This window comes from Aythya marila (genome assembly GCF_965140915.1).
Source record: "Aythya marila genome assembly, chromosome: 3".
Taxonomy (NCBI): domain Eukaryota; kingdom Metazoa; phylum Chordata; class Aves; order Anseriformes; family Anatidae; genus Aythya; species Aythya marila.
Window position 1 is genome coordinate 75,349,131 of NC_139044.1, and position 18,830 is coordinate 75,367,960.

Consider the following 18,830-nt stretch of genomic DNA (forward strand, 5'->3'; position numbering starts at 1 on the left):
AATTTGGAATATGCACCTGAAACAAAGAACAAAGCAGTTCTACTGGGTCTTACAACAGCTATATTAACAGCTCTCCTGAATTAGTGGAATAGTCATGAACAATATAGTCTTGTTGTCTGCCTGTTGGATGACACAAGCACTTGAATGCATTTTCTATCTGGTATCTGCTATTACTAAGTAAATAACCTGCTCCTGTCTTCTGGAAACTACCCTAGTGTTTTAGGGTAAAGTGTTAGCAGGTTGATTTTTTTTGTTTTGTTTTCTTTTTTTCTTCTCTTTCTTGACAGCTCCTAGATTGTTTTGTCATCCCGGTGGTGATACTGCTCTCCTGGTTCTTCTTGCTGGTACGATACAAGGCAGTACATTTCATTGGTATCGTGGTCTGCATTCTGGGCATGGGCTGCATGGCAGGAGCAGATGTCCTTGTTGGCAGACAGCAAGGAGCAGGTGAGTAATGATGGGTGTGTTGTACTACCAAGTTCTGTTCAGAAAAACTGTTGATCAGAATGTTTCAGAACAGGACAAAGAAAAGGGGAAATGGGTGAGAAATCCTATGTGTTGATGAATCCAAAGCACTGCACCATTCAGGGGTGAATGACATTCTTCTTTTTCAGAATGGACAGAGAACAAAAATGGATCAGCAGTTACAAGTCAGCACTATTGTAAATGGACTTGCCCTGTGTCTGCAACGCATACCACCCTTCATGCAGGCTGGGGGGACATGCTAAACGCTTGTGGCTTCACTCTCTTTAGGCCTAGTTGTTCGACTGCAAACCTCAGTTGCTTCCTTTCCAAGTTGGCTATGTCTTCGAATGTACCACCTCTCCTGTCCACTGTGTATGCCTACCTCTCAGCTCTGCTCCCTTTTTTGTACAGAGACAAGGTCACTGGTTAGATACTAAAAGACACCTAACCTACATACTAACTGTACCAACCGGGTTATGCACACAGTCTCAGAGTAAAGGTTTAGGATTTAAATTAGGATTTAATCATTGCAAAGCACCTTCTTGTGTACAAAATGTTCTTTTTTTTTTTTAATGTGTGGCATCAAACAAATAATGTGTGTGTGGCTATTAATGCAGACTAGACAGAGTTAGATTTCATTGATCAACTTCCTCTGTCACATTGATTTTTCTAGTGCCAACCCAAATGATGTGGGAAGGATAGAAATTCTTTTCAGAGATTGTCAATTAGGCACAGTTTTCATTCTTAATTAAAAGCACTGAATAGTGAGCTAAACATAATACACTGGGATTTAAAATTCTTTCTGAATACAAATGCAAGTGCTCTAAGAGCTGCATTTGCCAGGATGCTACTCAAGAAAACAGGGAAGTTTGGGACAGTAGCCACTATATCTTCCTGCCCACTTTTATCCCTGTTCTGAAGACTTTTAGTTCATTGTGATCCTCCAGAAATAGCTCTGTCTAACCCATAAATGAAAGAGTATACTCTGTACTTTGGAATTAGAAAAACAAAGCTGCATTAGGAGTGACTGATTTCAGAAGGACTGGGATTTCAACACTGCGTTCTGGGAGAAATATCCTGTATCCCTATAATTTAGAGAGTAACATGCTAGAGCAGTTGAGTTGTGGTTCAGCAGTTGCCTGTAGGGCAGTGGACCTCAGCAGAAAGGTGAACAAGGACCAGACTGAAAAACTGACATTTTGCAGTCTACTTGCAATAATTAGATATTATTTGCCATATTCATTACTAAAGGATGGGTATAGCTGTTATGTAATATGTCCAGAAAAATCAGTTAACATACATTATTGCCTTTTAATTTGAACCTACATATGAAAAAATGTGTGTGCTTATTTCTACACCCAGAGAAGAAATATAGCAGAAAGCCACATATGACAGAGGCAGCAGCTTTTCTAAGTGGCAAAATGGTGTTATTAAAATGCAAGAATGTATTTCCAAATTGCTATATTCTCTTTAACAGAATAAAATAGGTAAACTATTTTGATTGAGCTGGCTGAACGGGTAAAACTATGCATTAAAAATTTGCAAATAAAACAAATACTGGCAGCAAAAGAAAATATTTCAAGAAACTCATAATTAAATAGTTCCACATCATTTATACGATATTTCTCAAGACTGGGCAAACAAAAGAAAGGAATACACAAAAAACAATGAATCTGCATTAGTCCTCACTAAATTCTTTTATTATTTCTATATTTTAGATTACAAGAACTGTTGACACCTGTTTGCCCCCATTGACCTTAGTATTTACTATATTAGAAGTGCCCTAAGTCTCTGCTAGGCATCCACCACATGTAGCAATTTAGCCTGCAAACCAGTACAGCAAGGAAACATGGATTTAAAATGCATCACCGAGAGATTAACAGGTATTTTCCAAACTGTCTGCAAGAATTAGGTATAATTTGCAGGCATGGTCTCACCTTTCAGTAAATATATGATAATTTACCTCTTTTGGTTGTACCTTTACTCACGTTTTGCACATTTCTTGAAGGGAAAGGCAATTACTTCCAAGTAGTTGGTGCACTGTCACCGTACATGCCAAATAAACCTTAAAATAACATTTTTTTCTGATTACCCCAAGGTACCTTGGCACATGTGCTCCTGCTGTACACGGGCCTAAGTCACAGGGTTCTAAATGTTTCATCCAGATTTTCAAAGGATGAAACAGAGCTTCAGTTGACCACAGTCTCTGAAAGTCAGTCATTTCAGTCCTGTTAATAAGTAAATGAGAGTCTGTTTAGTCTAAAATGGGACAAGATTTTTACAGAATCACAGAATCACAGAATTTCTAGGTTGGAAGAGACCTCAAGATCATCGAGTCCAACCTCTGACCTAACACTAGCAGTCCCCACTAAACCATATCCCTAAGCTCTTCATCTAAACGTCTTTTGAAGACTTCCAGGGATGGTGACTCCACCACTTCCCTGGGCAGCCTGTTCCAATGCCTAACAACCCTTTCAGTAAAGAAGTTCTTCCTAATATCTAACCTAAAACTCCCCTGGCTCAACTTAAGCCCATTCCCCCTCGTCCTGTCACCAGGCACGTGGGAGAACAGACCAACCCCCACCTCGCTACAGCCTCCCTTGAGGTACCTATAGAGAGCGATAAGGTCGCCCCTGAGCCTCCTCTTCTCCAGGCTGAACAAGCCCAGCTCCCTCAGCCGCTCCTCGTAGGACTTTAGATGCTATAATCATCAGTAGTTATAACCAAAAGCAAAGAGAACCACCTCTAATGCTGCAGGGTAAGGTAAAAATCTGGCAAAGTGGCCTAGATAGGGTTTCAAAAGCAATTGTGTCACAACATAATTCAAATGTAAATTATTTATGTTAAACTTCAATGCAATAACTACTCCCCAAAACATAAACTCCTCTCTGGACTGTCTGACCTCTGCTTCCACAGAACATCCATGTCCTAACAATGAATAATGCAAAGCTTGTTTTGGGAATTTGCGCTTGTGTTTCTTCAGAATGACCTGTGCCATTAGATTGGTCGAGTAAACTGTATTACCCTAAATGTCTTTAGAGTGCCTCTGTGCAGTTGCTATGTATTTCCTTAGCAATAAAAACAGCAAATGCATGTGGATTTTACAGCCATGAAAATAGCCATGAAAATATGGATATGTTAGGATATGTTAGTCTTGGAGGAAAATTCCATAGTCAGCCTCTTGGGGAAGCAAAGAAAAAGCATTTGACAATCTAGATGCTAAGAATTACTAGCGAAGAAACAAAAAACATAGTATAAAATGTTGTTATGCCACTGTATAAAGTATTGACACACTTGCATTTTGAATACCATGTTTTACTCCAGTCATCTAATCTCAAAAAGAAATGAACAGGGGAAAAAAAAAAAAGCCCACGGAAAAAAAAAAAAAAAAAAAAAAGCCTGTGGAGAAAGGTGAAAAAGCTGCTCAAGGGCATAAAATGGCTTCAGAATGAAGAAACCATAGACAGACTGGGACTTTTCAATCTCTAAGAAAGACAACAAAGAGACAGGATATGGTAAAGGTGTATAAAGTCTTCAGTGCTATAGAGAAGGTAAATACAGAGTGATGCTTAAATATTTTTTGAGATACAGAAGTTGTTGGCTGCTCAATATGATTTCGGTATCAGGCTGAGGAGCTAAAAACACAAAGTACTTTTTAATAGTGCATACTTACATTGATTATGTTACTGCCACAGGCTGTTGCAGAGGTCAAAAATACATGGTCTGAAAAAGACTTTACACAAATTAATAAAGAATCCATCAGGATCTAATAAGTTCAATGGTCTAATGCATCTTCCATTTCAGAAAATCCGTAATCTGCAGAGAAGCACTTTGTAGTTCCCTCAGGCAGCCTGTGCTCCCCGTGCCAGAGGTGGCTCCTGGGCTAGGCAGACCACTGATTTTGGCATCTTTACTTGTGAAAGCTCTGAAGTTTGAGGCTCACACTCCCCAAGCATAAATGAGGTCTGGGGAGAGCCATCACAAGGTGGTGCTTGGCACCATCTCATTTGTGTGAAAATGCTCAGCCTCTAGGTTGTCTTTGCCTCACACACACAAAGGATGATATTTTTGTCTCAGAAGTTCAGCACAGCCAAACTCTAAGGTCAAAAACATTTTCAGCAGTACTTCCCCAAAGTGCGAGTGAGTAGTTATAACATATACCAAATGAGTGAGTTCAGTGAAGGGTGATTAAAGCCACCGTGGAACATGAAATGCATCAGGGGTAAGAAGAGGTTTTATGAAGTGCCAATGTTTATTTTAAATTAAGGGCATCTTCTGTGGCCAATTGCCACAGGGTAAAAGGAAAGTACTGGATCTTAAAAAGATAAATTGTCAAATATAAATCTGCTGTTAGTCAAATTACTTGCAAAACGGAAATTCAATGAGACTTGAGGTACATGAAAGAGAAATGTAGTAAATACTAACATTTACTAAATACACAGAGGATACATCTCTGAGTCAAAAAAATATCGGAGAGTGGGAGTGTGTTAAATATTTGCCCTGTTCTTATTTGTCCCTAAGCAACTTGTACTTTTCTGGTACTTGTAGCTAGTGTTGGAGACAGAATACAGAATAAACGAACCTTAACGGTCTGCCCTATTACGACCATTCTTACTTTCATAAATTTCCCCTCACTGGAAATTCCAGAGCTGTGAGCTGGAATGAAAATTGAAGGTTTAAAAGAACACCACAATGAAAAATTTTGAAAAGATCACCTTGAACCAATAGGAATGTTTTCCTCCCCTTTTTATTTACTGCAAAGTGTATTTTTTAATCAATAAATTAATTGAGCCATTTTACAAGAAAACAAGGTTACCTTCAAAAGAAATGCAGTCTAATGTTTCAGGATTCCTACTGAAGCTTTTCAAAGGAAAATCCTTTATAACCAGTTCTTCTGGATTTCTCTGGTTCTGCAGAAATATCTGGCAGCTTTGTGAAGCTGTAGCTCTTGTAGGAATCATTCAACAGAGGAAATTGCATGTATCAGGCTTCAAAACTTGTGCCTCAGTTTTCAAACTGAAACTTGATCTTAATCAAATCTCTCTGCAGCTCACTCTGTCCCCAAGTAATAAAAGACTCCAAAACTTTAAAAAGTTTTGAACATTCTTTGATAACACAATGTTTTAGTTATTATATATACCTGAAAGTACTGAAAATAGATTTTGTTGTTCATTTTATGCATTAGATACTGCTATGTTAAATGAGCCTCCCTTTAAAATCTGTCATTATCATTACCCTGTCTACACCTCATCCTTCCATCTCTCTTTCTTATCAAATGGCTTCATGTGAGAATGAGGTCACTTTTGGGGTTGTAATGATGTCTTCATTCATTTCACAGGTATGCAGAATTTTTCACTCAGTTTCCTATCCAAATACCAGACCTGTTTTTGCTTAAATTTCAAGATAAGATGCGAACTGTTCTATATAGCTGAGACCCATTCCATCTGGAAATACATGTGATAATAATAAAAAGTATTATTTGCTAAAGAGTACCACATGGTTTCTTTAGTTTTTACATGTTCTTATCCTTCAGATTCTCTTATCCACAGCAAGAATAATGCTCTCCATTCACTTCTTCTAGATATTGTTGGGATAATTGAATGAAAACTGTTTTAATAACAAAACATTTGCATTCAGCTTATTAACCCTAATATGGGCTATCTAGTGTCTGAGTATTCTAACCCATGGGGCAGAACTCGCAACAGGTCTAGACAAAAGGTCATTGTTTTGAGACGTTCTGATTTTCCCCATGTTTATTTCTAGGTGAAAATAAACTAATAGGAGATCTCTTAGTATTGGGTGGAGCAACATTATACGGCATCTCGAATGTTTGTGAGGAATATATCGTCCGAAATCTGAGTCGAGTGGAGTTCCTGGGCATGATTGGACTCTTTGGCTCCTTCTTCAGTGGAATTCAGCTGTAAGTGAGCAGGTTTGAGCTCCAATGTCATTCAAATAAGTGCAGCCGTGGTCTCCTTTGCGGTACTGTACCCCTCTCTTCAAAGGTAGCCATTTCCTGTGGAGACTAGGTATCTGCTAATTTTGGATTTTGCATTGTTTTTAGTATTTGAGATAGTTGGATTTAAGTACAGATACAGTTACACAAATTTGTAGCTTAGTACTCTGTTTCAAGCACTGTTTTCCTCGAGTAGTCACACGGGGCGGGGGAGGGGGTGATGGCAGACACATCCTACCGTGATATTGCTTGAAGACAAATGAATACTTCACATTGGTCTGGTCTATGAACAGCAAAGTCTCTACAACTCACTACAGTTCTGTTTCATACTTAAAAAAAAAAATGCTTAGATTTCTTAACAGGTAGGAAACATATTCAGAAGGTATTTTGCTGTTTGGTTTGTTCTGCATAATTAATTACATTATGATATGGCAGAAATAATGAAAATGTCCTTAAAAATTGGCCTTTTCATGTTGAAGTATTTAGTGCTCAGGAGATTGTGACATGGATTTTAGGATCTCCTGAGTCATATCTATATCCACTTGTACCTAATGAGCCTCCAGGCCTAGGATCTGGGAGGTAGCATCCGGTGTTGCAATACTGTGACTGATAAGAGTGCAGTAAAAGTCACTATGCAAGATTGTCACATTTTACATGGGTCCATCACTGGTACTTCTCACACACAATAACTTTTGATTATCAGTCAAAAACAAGTTGCTTACCTGCACATCTGAGCTAATCAGCTTCTAAGAACAGAGACTCATCAAAACAATGACCCATTAATTCCATTTAATTAGTTCTGTTTCTTTAGCCAGAAAGCTAATTATATTTATGTGGGATCTGAAAACATGACTTAAAATTATTTATATTAACTGTCTAACACACAAACAGTTCCTTAATATTAAAATATACACATATAGAGAGAGAGAATGCAAGAGCACGTAAATGCACCTATTATCTTAGGGTAAAGCATTTTTGTTACCTAGAGTGTTTGTGGTAGGTAGGTACTGGCTGATTCTGAAGGTATCATAACAGTGCTCTTGTCTTTCTGTGCATTTAAACAGTAATATATGTCTCATATTCCTGATTTTAATTATAGCACCATTACCATCCTCCTTGACTCAAGAAGATAGTCACAATTCAGAGTCTATGATTTCTTTTGCTGGTAAGAAGCTGGTGCTGGAACGAGGTATCTTTGTATACAGAGGACACAACTGGAAGGAAACAATAAGACACCATTTCATTGCTGAAAGCTCTAAGTTTTTTCTAGTCAACCTTTGGCCCAGAAGTTCTTGCCAACGATTTTTTCTCCCCAGCCTGTACAGCATTTTGCTGCCAGCAATTTTCTGGCACTTTTTGCAGCCCTGCCCACATTTTGTTTATGTATGTACCTTTTTGATGAGATGGCAAAAGTTTGCATTTTGGAAAAGGCCACTAATGTTTCTGCTACTTGGTTTCATGAAGCAATTCAGATCTTTCTTATCTTTTCCTGTAATAATGAACAGATGTCAATTCACAGAGGTTAAATCTAACTAGCTGTACCAATTGTTTCAAAGAGAAGCCAACACCACAGGTTACAATGGCAGAATCTTTCTTTGGAACGTTACTGGCCACTTTGATACAAAATAGGACATTTGGGTTTTATAAACTGAAGTTATCTGGGGAAAGAATATCTCAGAAATAGGACCATTTACTAGCATGCTAGGAAAAGCACTGGTCAAGGTTTGGTTGACATCCACAAGGTGGAGATTTAGAACATATTTGTTCTGATACATCTGGAGGTGTAGGTCTCAGGTTCAGGGGGTTTACAGGGAGCAAGCAGTACAATTCTGAAGAAGGGAAGGTACTGAAAAATGTGTAAAACTATGCTGACTCTAGGAAAGGCAAAATAGTAAATTTATAAAAATAGTAAATTTACCCTGAAGTAAAGAAAAGTGTTGGCTAACTACCCAGGCATTGTGGAAGGTGAGGTTTAGTGGGCTGAATGTGGTTAAAGTGGGGAGGAACAGAATGTCAAAACAAAACAAGAGTTGGGGATATAGTAACTACACAGAAAATTGACATAATTCTGGTGGAATCACATAATTGTAAAATAATTTACTTTGTAACAGATACCTGATGGTCATCAGGTTCAATACCCTACACAAACCAACTCAAACCTAAATTCAAAGTCAGGTTGCTTGAGTACTTGTACAGTTGATTTTTTGAACATCTCCAAGAATTGAAATGCCACAGTCTCTCTGGGCAACCCCTTCCAGTGTTCAACCAAGATTTTTTTCCTTATATCTAATCAGAATTTTCCATGTTGCAACTTGTATCCATTATCTCACATCTTTTTACTGTGCTCCTCCAAGAAAAATCTTACTCCATCTTTTCTATAACGACCTCTTAGGTACTTAAGACAGCAAATATATTGTCCCATCTTCCTTCCCCCTGGGTTACCCTTCTCTTTTTCACACTGAAAACCCTCCGCTTTTTCAGCATCTCCTCTTACATCATGTGCTCCAACCACCTGACCATCATGATGGAGCTCTACTGCACTCCCTCCAATTTGTTAATGTCTGTCTTGTTCTGGAGAGCCCCAAACTGGATACAATACTTCATCTGCTGTCACAAAAATCAATTCCTTCAGCTTTCTGGCTCAACTCTTTACCAACACAGCCTGGGGTGCTGTTGGCCTTCTCCACTGCAAGGACACATTGCTGACTCATGTCCACCAGGTCTTGGAGTTTAATTTTTAGAAAGCAGCTTCCTATCCAGTCAGCTTCCAACCTGTACTGTTGCATGGGGTTATTCCATTCCAGGTATAGGAGTGAAGATTTATTTTTCTTAAACTTCATGAGGTGTCTGCCAGCCTATTTAGTCTTTCTGAATGGCAACACATCTACTGCTCCTCCCATGAGTTGTCTGCTGTGAACTTGCTATGTGTGCATTCAATCCCATCTTCCAGATTGTAAATGAAGACATAAAACACCAGCCAGTTGACAGAAGACTCAATCTGTTGATCACTTCTTTTTGAGTATAGTTTTCCATCGCCCTTGTGGTTGGTCCTCAAATCCAATCCATATCTCTTCAATCTCTAAGGATATTTTGGGAAATCATGTTGAAAGATTTGCTAAAGGCAAGACAGATTACACTGCATCCTCTCATCTATTCCCTCTCCTTTATCTACTGAACCAATCATCTCATCACAGAAGGCAATAAGTCTGGTCAGGTATGGTTTGCTCTTGATAAACGTGTGCTGGCTGTTCCTAGCCATCTCCTCATCATCCATTTCCTGGAAATGGAACATTTGCTCCATAATCTTCCCAAAGTCTAGAGTAAGGCTGGCCAGGCTATAGTTCTTGCCCCATTTTGAAACTGAACATTGCATTTGTCTCTTTTCAGTCCACAGGGACCTCTTCCAGTCACATCAACCTATATCATAGTGGTTCCATTCTCTGATGAATCAGGTGTCACTACATGAAGCCCTATGCCAAAGTTGCTCTTACCCCTCTTTGCTTCACAGATCATAATGAATCACAGATCACAGCATATTGTTTTATACTTTCTTTGTATTGGATATGCAATGTGTGAAAACAATGTTCACATATTTAAATTATATTAAAATTTGCTTGCCACAGCAAGAGATGCTGCAGTTTGTTTTCATGATATTTTTTCAAGAACTGCTGACAAAAGGGACATATGCCTTATGCATGCAAAGACACTTATAATTTAGTTATTCTGCAAACAAAATAATCTCATTATTCTATCCACAGTATTAGATTTGCCACACATCAGCAGCAAGAAAATTAGAATTTCCAGGATGCAACTCTCTAGACCATATTAATGTGGAAATCACCGAGTTCCTGTAGTTTTACTATTGGAGTTGGTCTCCCACATACCACTTTTTGTACTAGGTATTTTGTTTTTTGATTGGTGTAATTTCATGTTTCATACTTTTTTTAAAAACAGTGCCGAGACTAACATGCAGAGTTCTGCACAGCAGCAGTTATCTGTAAATCACAGAGCAGAAAAAAACAGTTGGCTGTGTGAGCTTCCGAGTTTTCCCTGGACTGGAAAGAACAGAAGGGAATTGGGAAGGTAGCTTGTTGCCACTTTAGAATTTTCTAGATCTAGGATCTTGATGTTAATATAAAATACAAGAGCTGCAAGATGTTGAAAGTGGACTTTTGCAGCTTGGCCCATCCTTCATTTTGTTTCATGACTTTCATTTCTGTGACTATTTGAACTGTCTCAGCATGTAACAAATCATAGTACTCTCTTCAAACCCAGCCTGTGATATCTGCCACCTCATGTCAGTGATTTACTCAGCTCCCTATTTATTTGACTCTGCAGAGCCACTCTGAAGGGTGAATAACTCAGACAGATACATTATTAATCATTAAAGTTCAAAAGCTTTCAGAATATTAAGAGGACAAGAGGACTGAACGTGTGGAGGGATGGGCTCTTAGGGGCAGATATTCAGAGAGCTGGAAATAAACCAATGCAAATTGTATGCTACAACGTCTTATTACTGCTCTGAAGATCTTTCAAATACAAAGGAACAAGGCTAATGCCAGAGTGGATTAGCAAAGTCTGATTGCATTTGGATCCTACAGAGATTTTTTGTTATAAGGTTATTTATGTTGTTTTGTCCAGCATTTGAATTGAATGAGTGGAAGTAATTTAACTTCTGTTCTCTTCCATCAAATTTTGCCTTCTCTTCTCTTACAGTGCAATCATGGAACACAAAGAGCTTTTGAAAGTTCCCTGGGATTGGCAAATAGGTAAGAAAACACTTTACCTCATTGAAGACCATTGCTGAAGGGAGGTATGGAGACAACGCATCTTTGCGGAAGCAGACGGAAAATTTCATGGAAGCCAATGTTTGTGATATTTCCACTGGTGTCTGCCAAAGGTTGAACCACTTGCCTCATAACCATTCTTAAATAATCTGTCCTCCCAATGTCATATTATGCTTTCCTTGCACCATTAGGTTAAGCACTGAAGAAGTGCTTATGAATGTCATAAGATAATTATTCAGACAGCCGTGAAGTAAAACAATAATAGGGTTCTGTTCTAAGATTCAGTGCAACACTGAGACAAATAAATGAGGTAGTCATGAAGAGCCAAACCTTTTCAATGAATGCCAAAGAAAGAAAATGGAACCTAACAAAAACTATAAAAGTTCTTGCAGTGCGTATTATAGCCCCATAAACTCATTTCCAAGGGGAGCATTTCTGTATGCAAATGGTTAATTGCTTTCCAAGTAGTCTTGGTGGAATATAGCAGATGTGTCTTTTAGACAAGTTTAGGTAGCATCAAGCACAATGAAGCTCTTATGGTGTTTTGCTATACAGTGGATCGTATTTTCCTATTTCAGTTTCAAAGCTGAGTTTATGATGTAAGACTCCCTCCTAATTAGTCCAACAAATTATTTGCTTTAAAAGCAAATCAACGTTTAGGAAACGGGAGGCCCTATAATCAGTCCTTTAGTATTTACAACAATAGAAGAAATAAAAGAGTGCTAATAGCTGATACACATAGCGGGGGATTCAAGTTCTGGCAATCCATTGACAATAGCTTGTTACCTAGTCTCATAGCGAATGTCAAAATAACAGCTTAGAAGCGTGCAAAGGCAACTGATTACCTGGGAATCCCCAAGGACTGGAGATACAAGTTACAGGATACACCATTGTTTTCTTTAAACTTCCTTCACCATTTCCTCTTATCACCCTAAAGCTTAATAAAAAGAGTGCATCTTTCACAAAACATTCTATCTAGAAGTCTTGGATATTTGATGGTTGAGCTGTAAAACTAAATGACATCAATTTAACGTGTCTATGGAGAAACACGCTCAGCTGCATCCTGTAAGTGTATTGGCCTTCTTTAATCTGTGGTCATTAGCATAACTGCATCAGTGTTTGTTTATACTTCATGACAAGGAGCTCAGGGACATAATTAATCTAGTCCTGATGGAACTAGCAATGGTTATAGTGAATTAATCTACTATACATGTAAATGTCATATATACTTTCATGGGAGTTCTGTTGTAATAATATTAGTGAAATGTGCTGTTAAAATAAAGTCTTACTTGGTCTGTGATGACATTAAAATGTCATCAAAAGTTAGTCAGTAATTACAAAGAGCCCCTGCTCTTCAGCAGAAGAAGATCATCATAGCAAGAGCATCATAGATATGTACGTGTTTTGCTAAAATGATAATTGAAAGTGTGGTGTAGTTAAACACAGATAAAATGGCAACAATAATGTGTAGTTTTTTTGTTCTTCGCTGTCTTCTTACACATCTACTTGGTGTGCTTTCCATTGCTTCAACAGTAATATAAGATTGTCAAGGAGTTATTGACAAATCTATGTCAGGGTGTTCACAGTCTTGTCCTGAATAGTTATCCACTGCGGCAGACTCAAGCCTGCAGTCCAGCAGAGTTAAATCATCAGCCTTCTGAATGGTAGTGATAAAGTCACAGCAGGGAACCTGATAAATAACTCAAGGTGGCCTGTTGCCATCTGCCATAACTGTGTCATTAAGAATGTATGAACTATGTTTCAGCTGATGTAAAATGCAAATGATTTTCAAATATTGAGATCTAAAGCCTATCTGTTATGTCTACCATGTTTAAAACAGACTGTGGCCCTCCTGGTTTTAATTTTGGAAATTCCCCTGGTACGTTGTATCTTCTTTGCAGCTAGTATAAATCAGTGTAGCTCTGTTTAAATCCTTGAAGGTTTAAGTGCTGACAATCTGACCAAAAGGAGAATGATTGTACCATGCTGATTGAGTGGTTTCACTTGAGACCATGACACAGTTGTAGAATGACACATAAAATAATAACAAATAAACAAACATCAATTTTGTTTAAGAGAAAAGCCAGTTTGACTCTCCGAGGAAGTGTCCTTTGTTACAGAGGCTCTGAATGTTTTTGAATAGTTTTTATTCCAGGAAGACAATATACAAAAAATCATAGTGAATATATTTCATGCCAATGAAACAATAACTTTTGGAGTAAAAATGACAGGTCTAAAACATGCAAAATTCTACCAGCGTGCTCAAGCAGCTAAAACAGAAGTTCCCCAGGCATGTTAATTTTGGTGGTACTTTTTAGAGCAGTCCGTGGGAGAAGTTCATGCCCATTAGTGAAAAGATGGCCTGTCTTAAGATGGGTGAGAAGAGACTGAGGGACTGGGGCTTGTTCAGCCTCCAGAATAGAAAGCTTCAAAGAGCTACCCACAAGGAGTTAGCAAAAGGACAGAATCAGGGTCTTCATGTTGGTGCATGGCAGGATGCCATGGAAGGATGGAAGACAATGGGCAGAAATTGAAATATGAAAATCAGACTGAATGAAAGGGAAATCTTTTTCCCTCTGAGAACAGGCAGGCAGTAGGACAAGTTGCCTAGAGAGGTTGTCCAGGCTCCATGCTCAGCAGTTTCAAGATCAGGCTGAGCAAAGCCCTGCACAACTTGGTCTGATCTCACAGGTGAGCCTGGTATGAGCAAGGTTTGAACAAGAGACCTCCAAGCTCTCTTGTAGTCTGAATTGCCCTATAGACCTATGATCCTAAGTGCCCAGTTTAGACATTTATCAGGCATTCACACCTAGCCATGCAAAAGTGGTGACATTAGCCATCAGAGTGAACACTGAAAGAAAAGATGGGATTTCTTTCACCAGCTTAGGTATCTGGAATATGAATATTTGATTTAGTTGAACAGACTCCCTTTATCATCAGCAGAAATAAATAGGCATGACACAAATCATAGTGTGCTAAAGTTGTTGTCTAAAAAAGGTCGGACAACCTGCACTGTAAAATTTCCAAAGCTCCTCATTGAGCACCAAACCTCAGTATATGTCCAGAGTTAGGTGTAATAAATCCCACCCACAATGGTCTTCATACACATCAAGACTTCATTTCAGGACAATATATTGAAGCATACAGTTCTGAATGGTGAGTTTATCAGGCTTTAACACAGACCTGCTCATGAGCAGATCATTTCAAAAGAATCTTCTAACTTCCCAGTTTGTTTCCTTCCCATATCTGCTCCAGGCCATGAGTACTGATGACTCAGTGCCTGGTTAGGCACAGGTGCTAGCACCTGGGACTTCAGCACTAGTGGTGATTCCCAAGGCTATTCTGAAAACTGGTCTTCTAGAAACAGTATCTGACAATCATGTGATGTTATTTCCAGCTTGCTTATTGTCACCAGTAGATGCCATCCAGCTGGTGGGTATTACACGTGTTTTAAGACATAAATGAAATGCTGCTCTACAGTCACTTCTGATAGGACAGGTGCAGTTTAAGCAATTTTCCACTGGAACTAGAATACCCTTTGGAAAAGCAATCTGTGAAGTGCATGTAGCTGCCTGTCAAGGAATACGAACACCAAGACAGCACCATAATATAATACTAATAATTAAAAGCATAACCCATCAAAGCACCTGAATGTATCTACTAAATCCAGAATGATTAGAAGGGATTTGATGGGCCAGCTGGTGATTTGCAGACTTTACTTTGAGAATGTTGACTTGGAGTCCAGAATGGCTTTTGTGCCTGGCTTAATTTAAGGCTGGAAGAAAAGCTGACATAAAATGGTGAAATGTCTGCAAACAATTTCTTATTAATAACTGTGCTCCACTTGATGCAGTCATTGGCCTACTGCAGAAGAGTTGAAGAGTTGCATACAATAACTCTTTCAAGCACTGCTTAAGACTGATTCTGTTGCTATCCACATGCAATCTGCACTTTAAAAATTTGCTACCTGTTAATAAAAGTAGTTCTTGCCATGGTTATCCATATTCTGAATATAAAATCAAATCCATTGTCATGTCATAGCAACTGATATATTGATACTTGCATTTCGTGACTGCTATATTTGTTTCAGGTGGATGTACACTTAAGTTCAGATGCTTCTAATGGACTCAAATTATAACTGCTGATGTTATTTGGATGGCTTTTCTAAGTGGATCCACAAACAGACACAAATCATAAGAACTTTGGGTTTTGTTTTGTTTTGGTTTGTTTTTTTCTGCTAATTCCTTTCAGAACTTGGGCAATCAGATTTTCTGCAACTTTTAGTCAATAACAACATGCTCTGAAGAGCTGCTGTGAGTCTAAATATAGGCTTGTGCATATATCAGCTGGGAATTCTGCAGCATACATCAGCCTAAGAATTATCATTTGCATGAGAGCAAATGAGTGAAGTGTTTGCTGTTTTTTTAACTTCATATTGATTTATTTATCTTGGGAAATATCGAGCAATAACTGAAGGAATGAATTCCTTCCCAGTAAGTTATTTAGTTTTTAAAATGAAATTAAATGTTTACTGTAATGTATTTTTATTATATTAGTGTCTAACAATCTAATTGCATGAGGCACTTTGTAAACATGTAGCAAGAAATAGTTTCAGCTCCAGAAAGACTTATTAAGGAAGACAGACAAAAAGTAGTAGAAGAATGGAGGTTCAAAACTGTGAAGTGATTTGTCAAGTTTGGGGGCAAAATAGACTACGACCTCTGTCACTTGAGTTCTGTTCTCATGCATTTATCCATCGGCTCATTAACTCCTGTGAAAGTACTTTTGCGCTCATCCTGTGGGCCCATTCCTAGAACACCTTCCAACTCAACTGAACACAGTGGGTGTTGGGGACAATCATCTTTAAAAGACTAGATTTAACATGTCCGAATACATTATTTCATCCAAATTTATGTTGGATGTAAGATATTGGTTAGTAATATAAGATGCTGATTTAAAACAGCACTGCTATTATGGGAACCACAGAGAGGAGACTGCATGTCCACTGCTGTGTAGATACGGTTTTCACTGGTATTCATATGTATTTAGAATGGTGTTTGTGGTCTACATATACATATATATATATATATGCACATCTAAATAATTTGAATCTGTGTTTTCTAAAAAGGAATTCTTAATTCTTTCCTAAAAACGCAGCCTTCTTCCTAAAAACACAAGTCATTTCTGCAGGCTGTGGAAGATCACTCTTTGTTCTTGTTTCTCTTCCACAGGCTTGTTGTATGTCGGCTTTAGTGCCTGTATGTTTGGCCTCTACAGCTTTATGCCAGTGGTCATAAAGAAAACCAGTGCTACTGCTGTCAACCTCTCCTTACTCACAGCTGACCTGTACAGCCTATTCTGTGGATTATTCCTCTTCCACTACAAGGTACGTGGAAATGAGAGATGTGTTTGAGTAATAGCTGTATGCCTGAAGAAACAGTAGTGCTGAACAATAAAATAAGAGAAGCCTCAAAACTTTGTTAGATTTACATAGTAAAAATGCAGATTAAAAAAAAAATTATAATTAATTTTATACAATGTATAATGTATATGTTGTGTATATATATATAAAAGATATTATTTCATCTTAAAAGATAGATAAATAGCTTATTCAGTCTTGTTATGATTTTTAAGATTTTTATATCTGTCCATAAACGTTTGTATTACTAATTTCCTTTTACTGATCAGAGGGAACTTCTGGCTGCTGTGACCAGGGCAGTATCAGGAAGAGAAGGACTCTTCCAAAAATTCCCCAGAATTGTTTTGACCAGTAACAGGGCCGTTTCATTTCATGCTGGTTCTGAAATTATGTCTCATAACTGTTCATGAATTGCACCTTTCTAGTCAGCCAAACCAATGGCTCACCTGTTAGTGTAAAAAAGTCAAAATGTGTGGCAGATTTGTGTTGAAGTTAAATTTTTATCTCTTAGGTCGTCTAATATTTAAAACATTGTGTTGTACAGGCAAACATTTGGTCTCCAGGAGCAAGGAACTGTACTGCATTATTCACAAACACCCCCTCAGTGGCCATCCTATGAAAATGGCATTGGGATGTTGAAGGCAACTGCTTTGTATCATCATTTATTCATATGAGGAAGGTTACTTGATAGCTAAAATGGTGGCCCTGAGAAGTGTTAGGTAAATGAAAGCCTTGCAATACTGATTAGCTAACCAAATCATATCAGATTTTGTGATACTAATGGCACCTGAATGAATCTGAAAGGGACAGAGAAAATTCAAAACCTGAGTCCAAAGCAAAAGTATTTTTCCCCATTGTCTCTTATTTTCTTCAGACAGAAGAATAGCAAGTATAGAAACTGAAATTTAAATATTGCCTTCTGCTTTATAGGTCTGACTCGTGGTAATTTGGTTCTGACCCACACTTCAAAGTATTTCAAAGTATTTCAAATTAGGTATTAGCTGAAAATTATTATTCCATATTAATAATATTATTTGATAGCCACAGCAAATAGGTAGTATTAGTCCACCAAAAAAAAAAAAAAAAAAAAAAAAAAAAAAAAAAAAGTGGTGTTAGTCCAGTGTTTCTAAGAAAAATATTTATATTACACAATAAAAGATAGACCAATTTAATTCTGAAAATAGTGTTGTGTTTTTTGTTTTTTATTTATTTATTTAATTATTTATTTATTTTGGCAAAATCAAACATTTAGAGGGTGTAACTCAAAAGGCAGCATGAGTTGGATGGGTTTCTACCTAGCGTTGCTCAAACATGACAAAAAAGGGCAATTTTGCAAACATAAACCTTAAACTTTAGGCACTTGAAGGGCAGAAGGTGAATAAAAGGTTTCAGTTTTTCCCTGTGTCTAATTGTTGTACATTAGAAGAGACAAGAAGATCAAACTTCCAATCTCATTGACACTTTATCTTTGTAGTGTGTGTGCATGTCAGCTCTTGAGCACAGTGGCACATTGGCCTCCCTTTAAGAGCCCCTACTGAAAAAGTGCTCAGGAAGAGAAGGCTCACAGCTGGAAGCTTTTATGGTACAAAGCAAGGTTTCATCATCTGTTCTGATAAAACCCTTGAGTTCCAACTCTGAAGTAGTCAGTGGTCTCCTCTGGCCCTTACTTCTCTGATTAGAAAGCTGTTTGAAAATCTCTTTCTCCCACAGTTCATCTTCTCATGCAGTCTTCCTCAAAACTCTCATCAAACTCTCACTTCAGCCTATTTAATTTTCTGGTTTGTTTGTTGTTGTTTTTCCCTCCACTGCTTTCCTTGATGTTTTAGGACATCACTGCTCCAAGAGTCAGAAACCTTTATATCTCCAGTATAAATTTACTTGTGCCTAGTTTAGATCCACTCATTGTTTGTGCCAAGGGTATCTTTAGCATGAAGAATCCCTTCCTCTCCTTAGCATTTTACTCCATTGGTTCACCAGTAGAGAACAATTGTATCCCTCTCAGCCCCTACTTGCCTAGTCAGAGCAAGGCATCAGCTTTCATTCTTTCCTCCTGGGATGGGCCACCTGCTCCCATGAGCACCTCTGTTTTCCTCTGCACCTTGGGAATTCATCCTTCCTGAGACAGGGCCTTCCACTCTAGAAGCAGCACAGGCCCTTCCAGCACCTCATGCAATGCTCTTGTCCTTCCTTTTCTCCAGGACAT

General features: G+C 38.1%; 1 protein-coding gene across 1 annotated transcript in view; it reads left to right on the plus strand.

The window, feature by feature from the left end:
* The window catches only part of SLC35F1 (solute carrier family 35 member F1), a gene marked incomplete at its 3' end in the record, with an annotated part of 242,705 nt that overhangs the window by 204,068 nt on the left and 19,807 nt on the right, over window positions 1–18,830 (plus strand). The window contains exons 4-7 of the mRNA XM_082755784.1: window positions 288–447; window positions 6,229–6,385; window positions 11,138–11,190; window positions 16,440–16,594. Coding sequence (XP_082611910.1) covers window positions 288–447; window positions 6,229–6,385; window positions 11,138–11,190; window positions 16,440–16,594 — 525 coding nt within the window. The remainder of the gene's footprint in view (window positions 1–287; window positions 448–6,228; window positions 6,386–11,137; window positions 11,191–16,439; window positions 16,595–18,830) is intronic.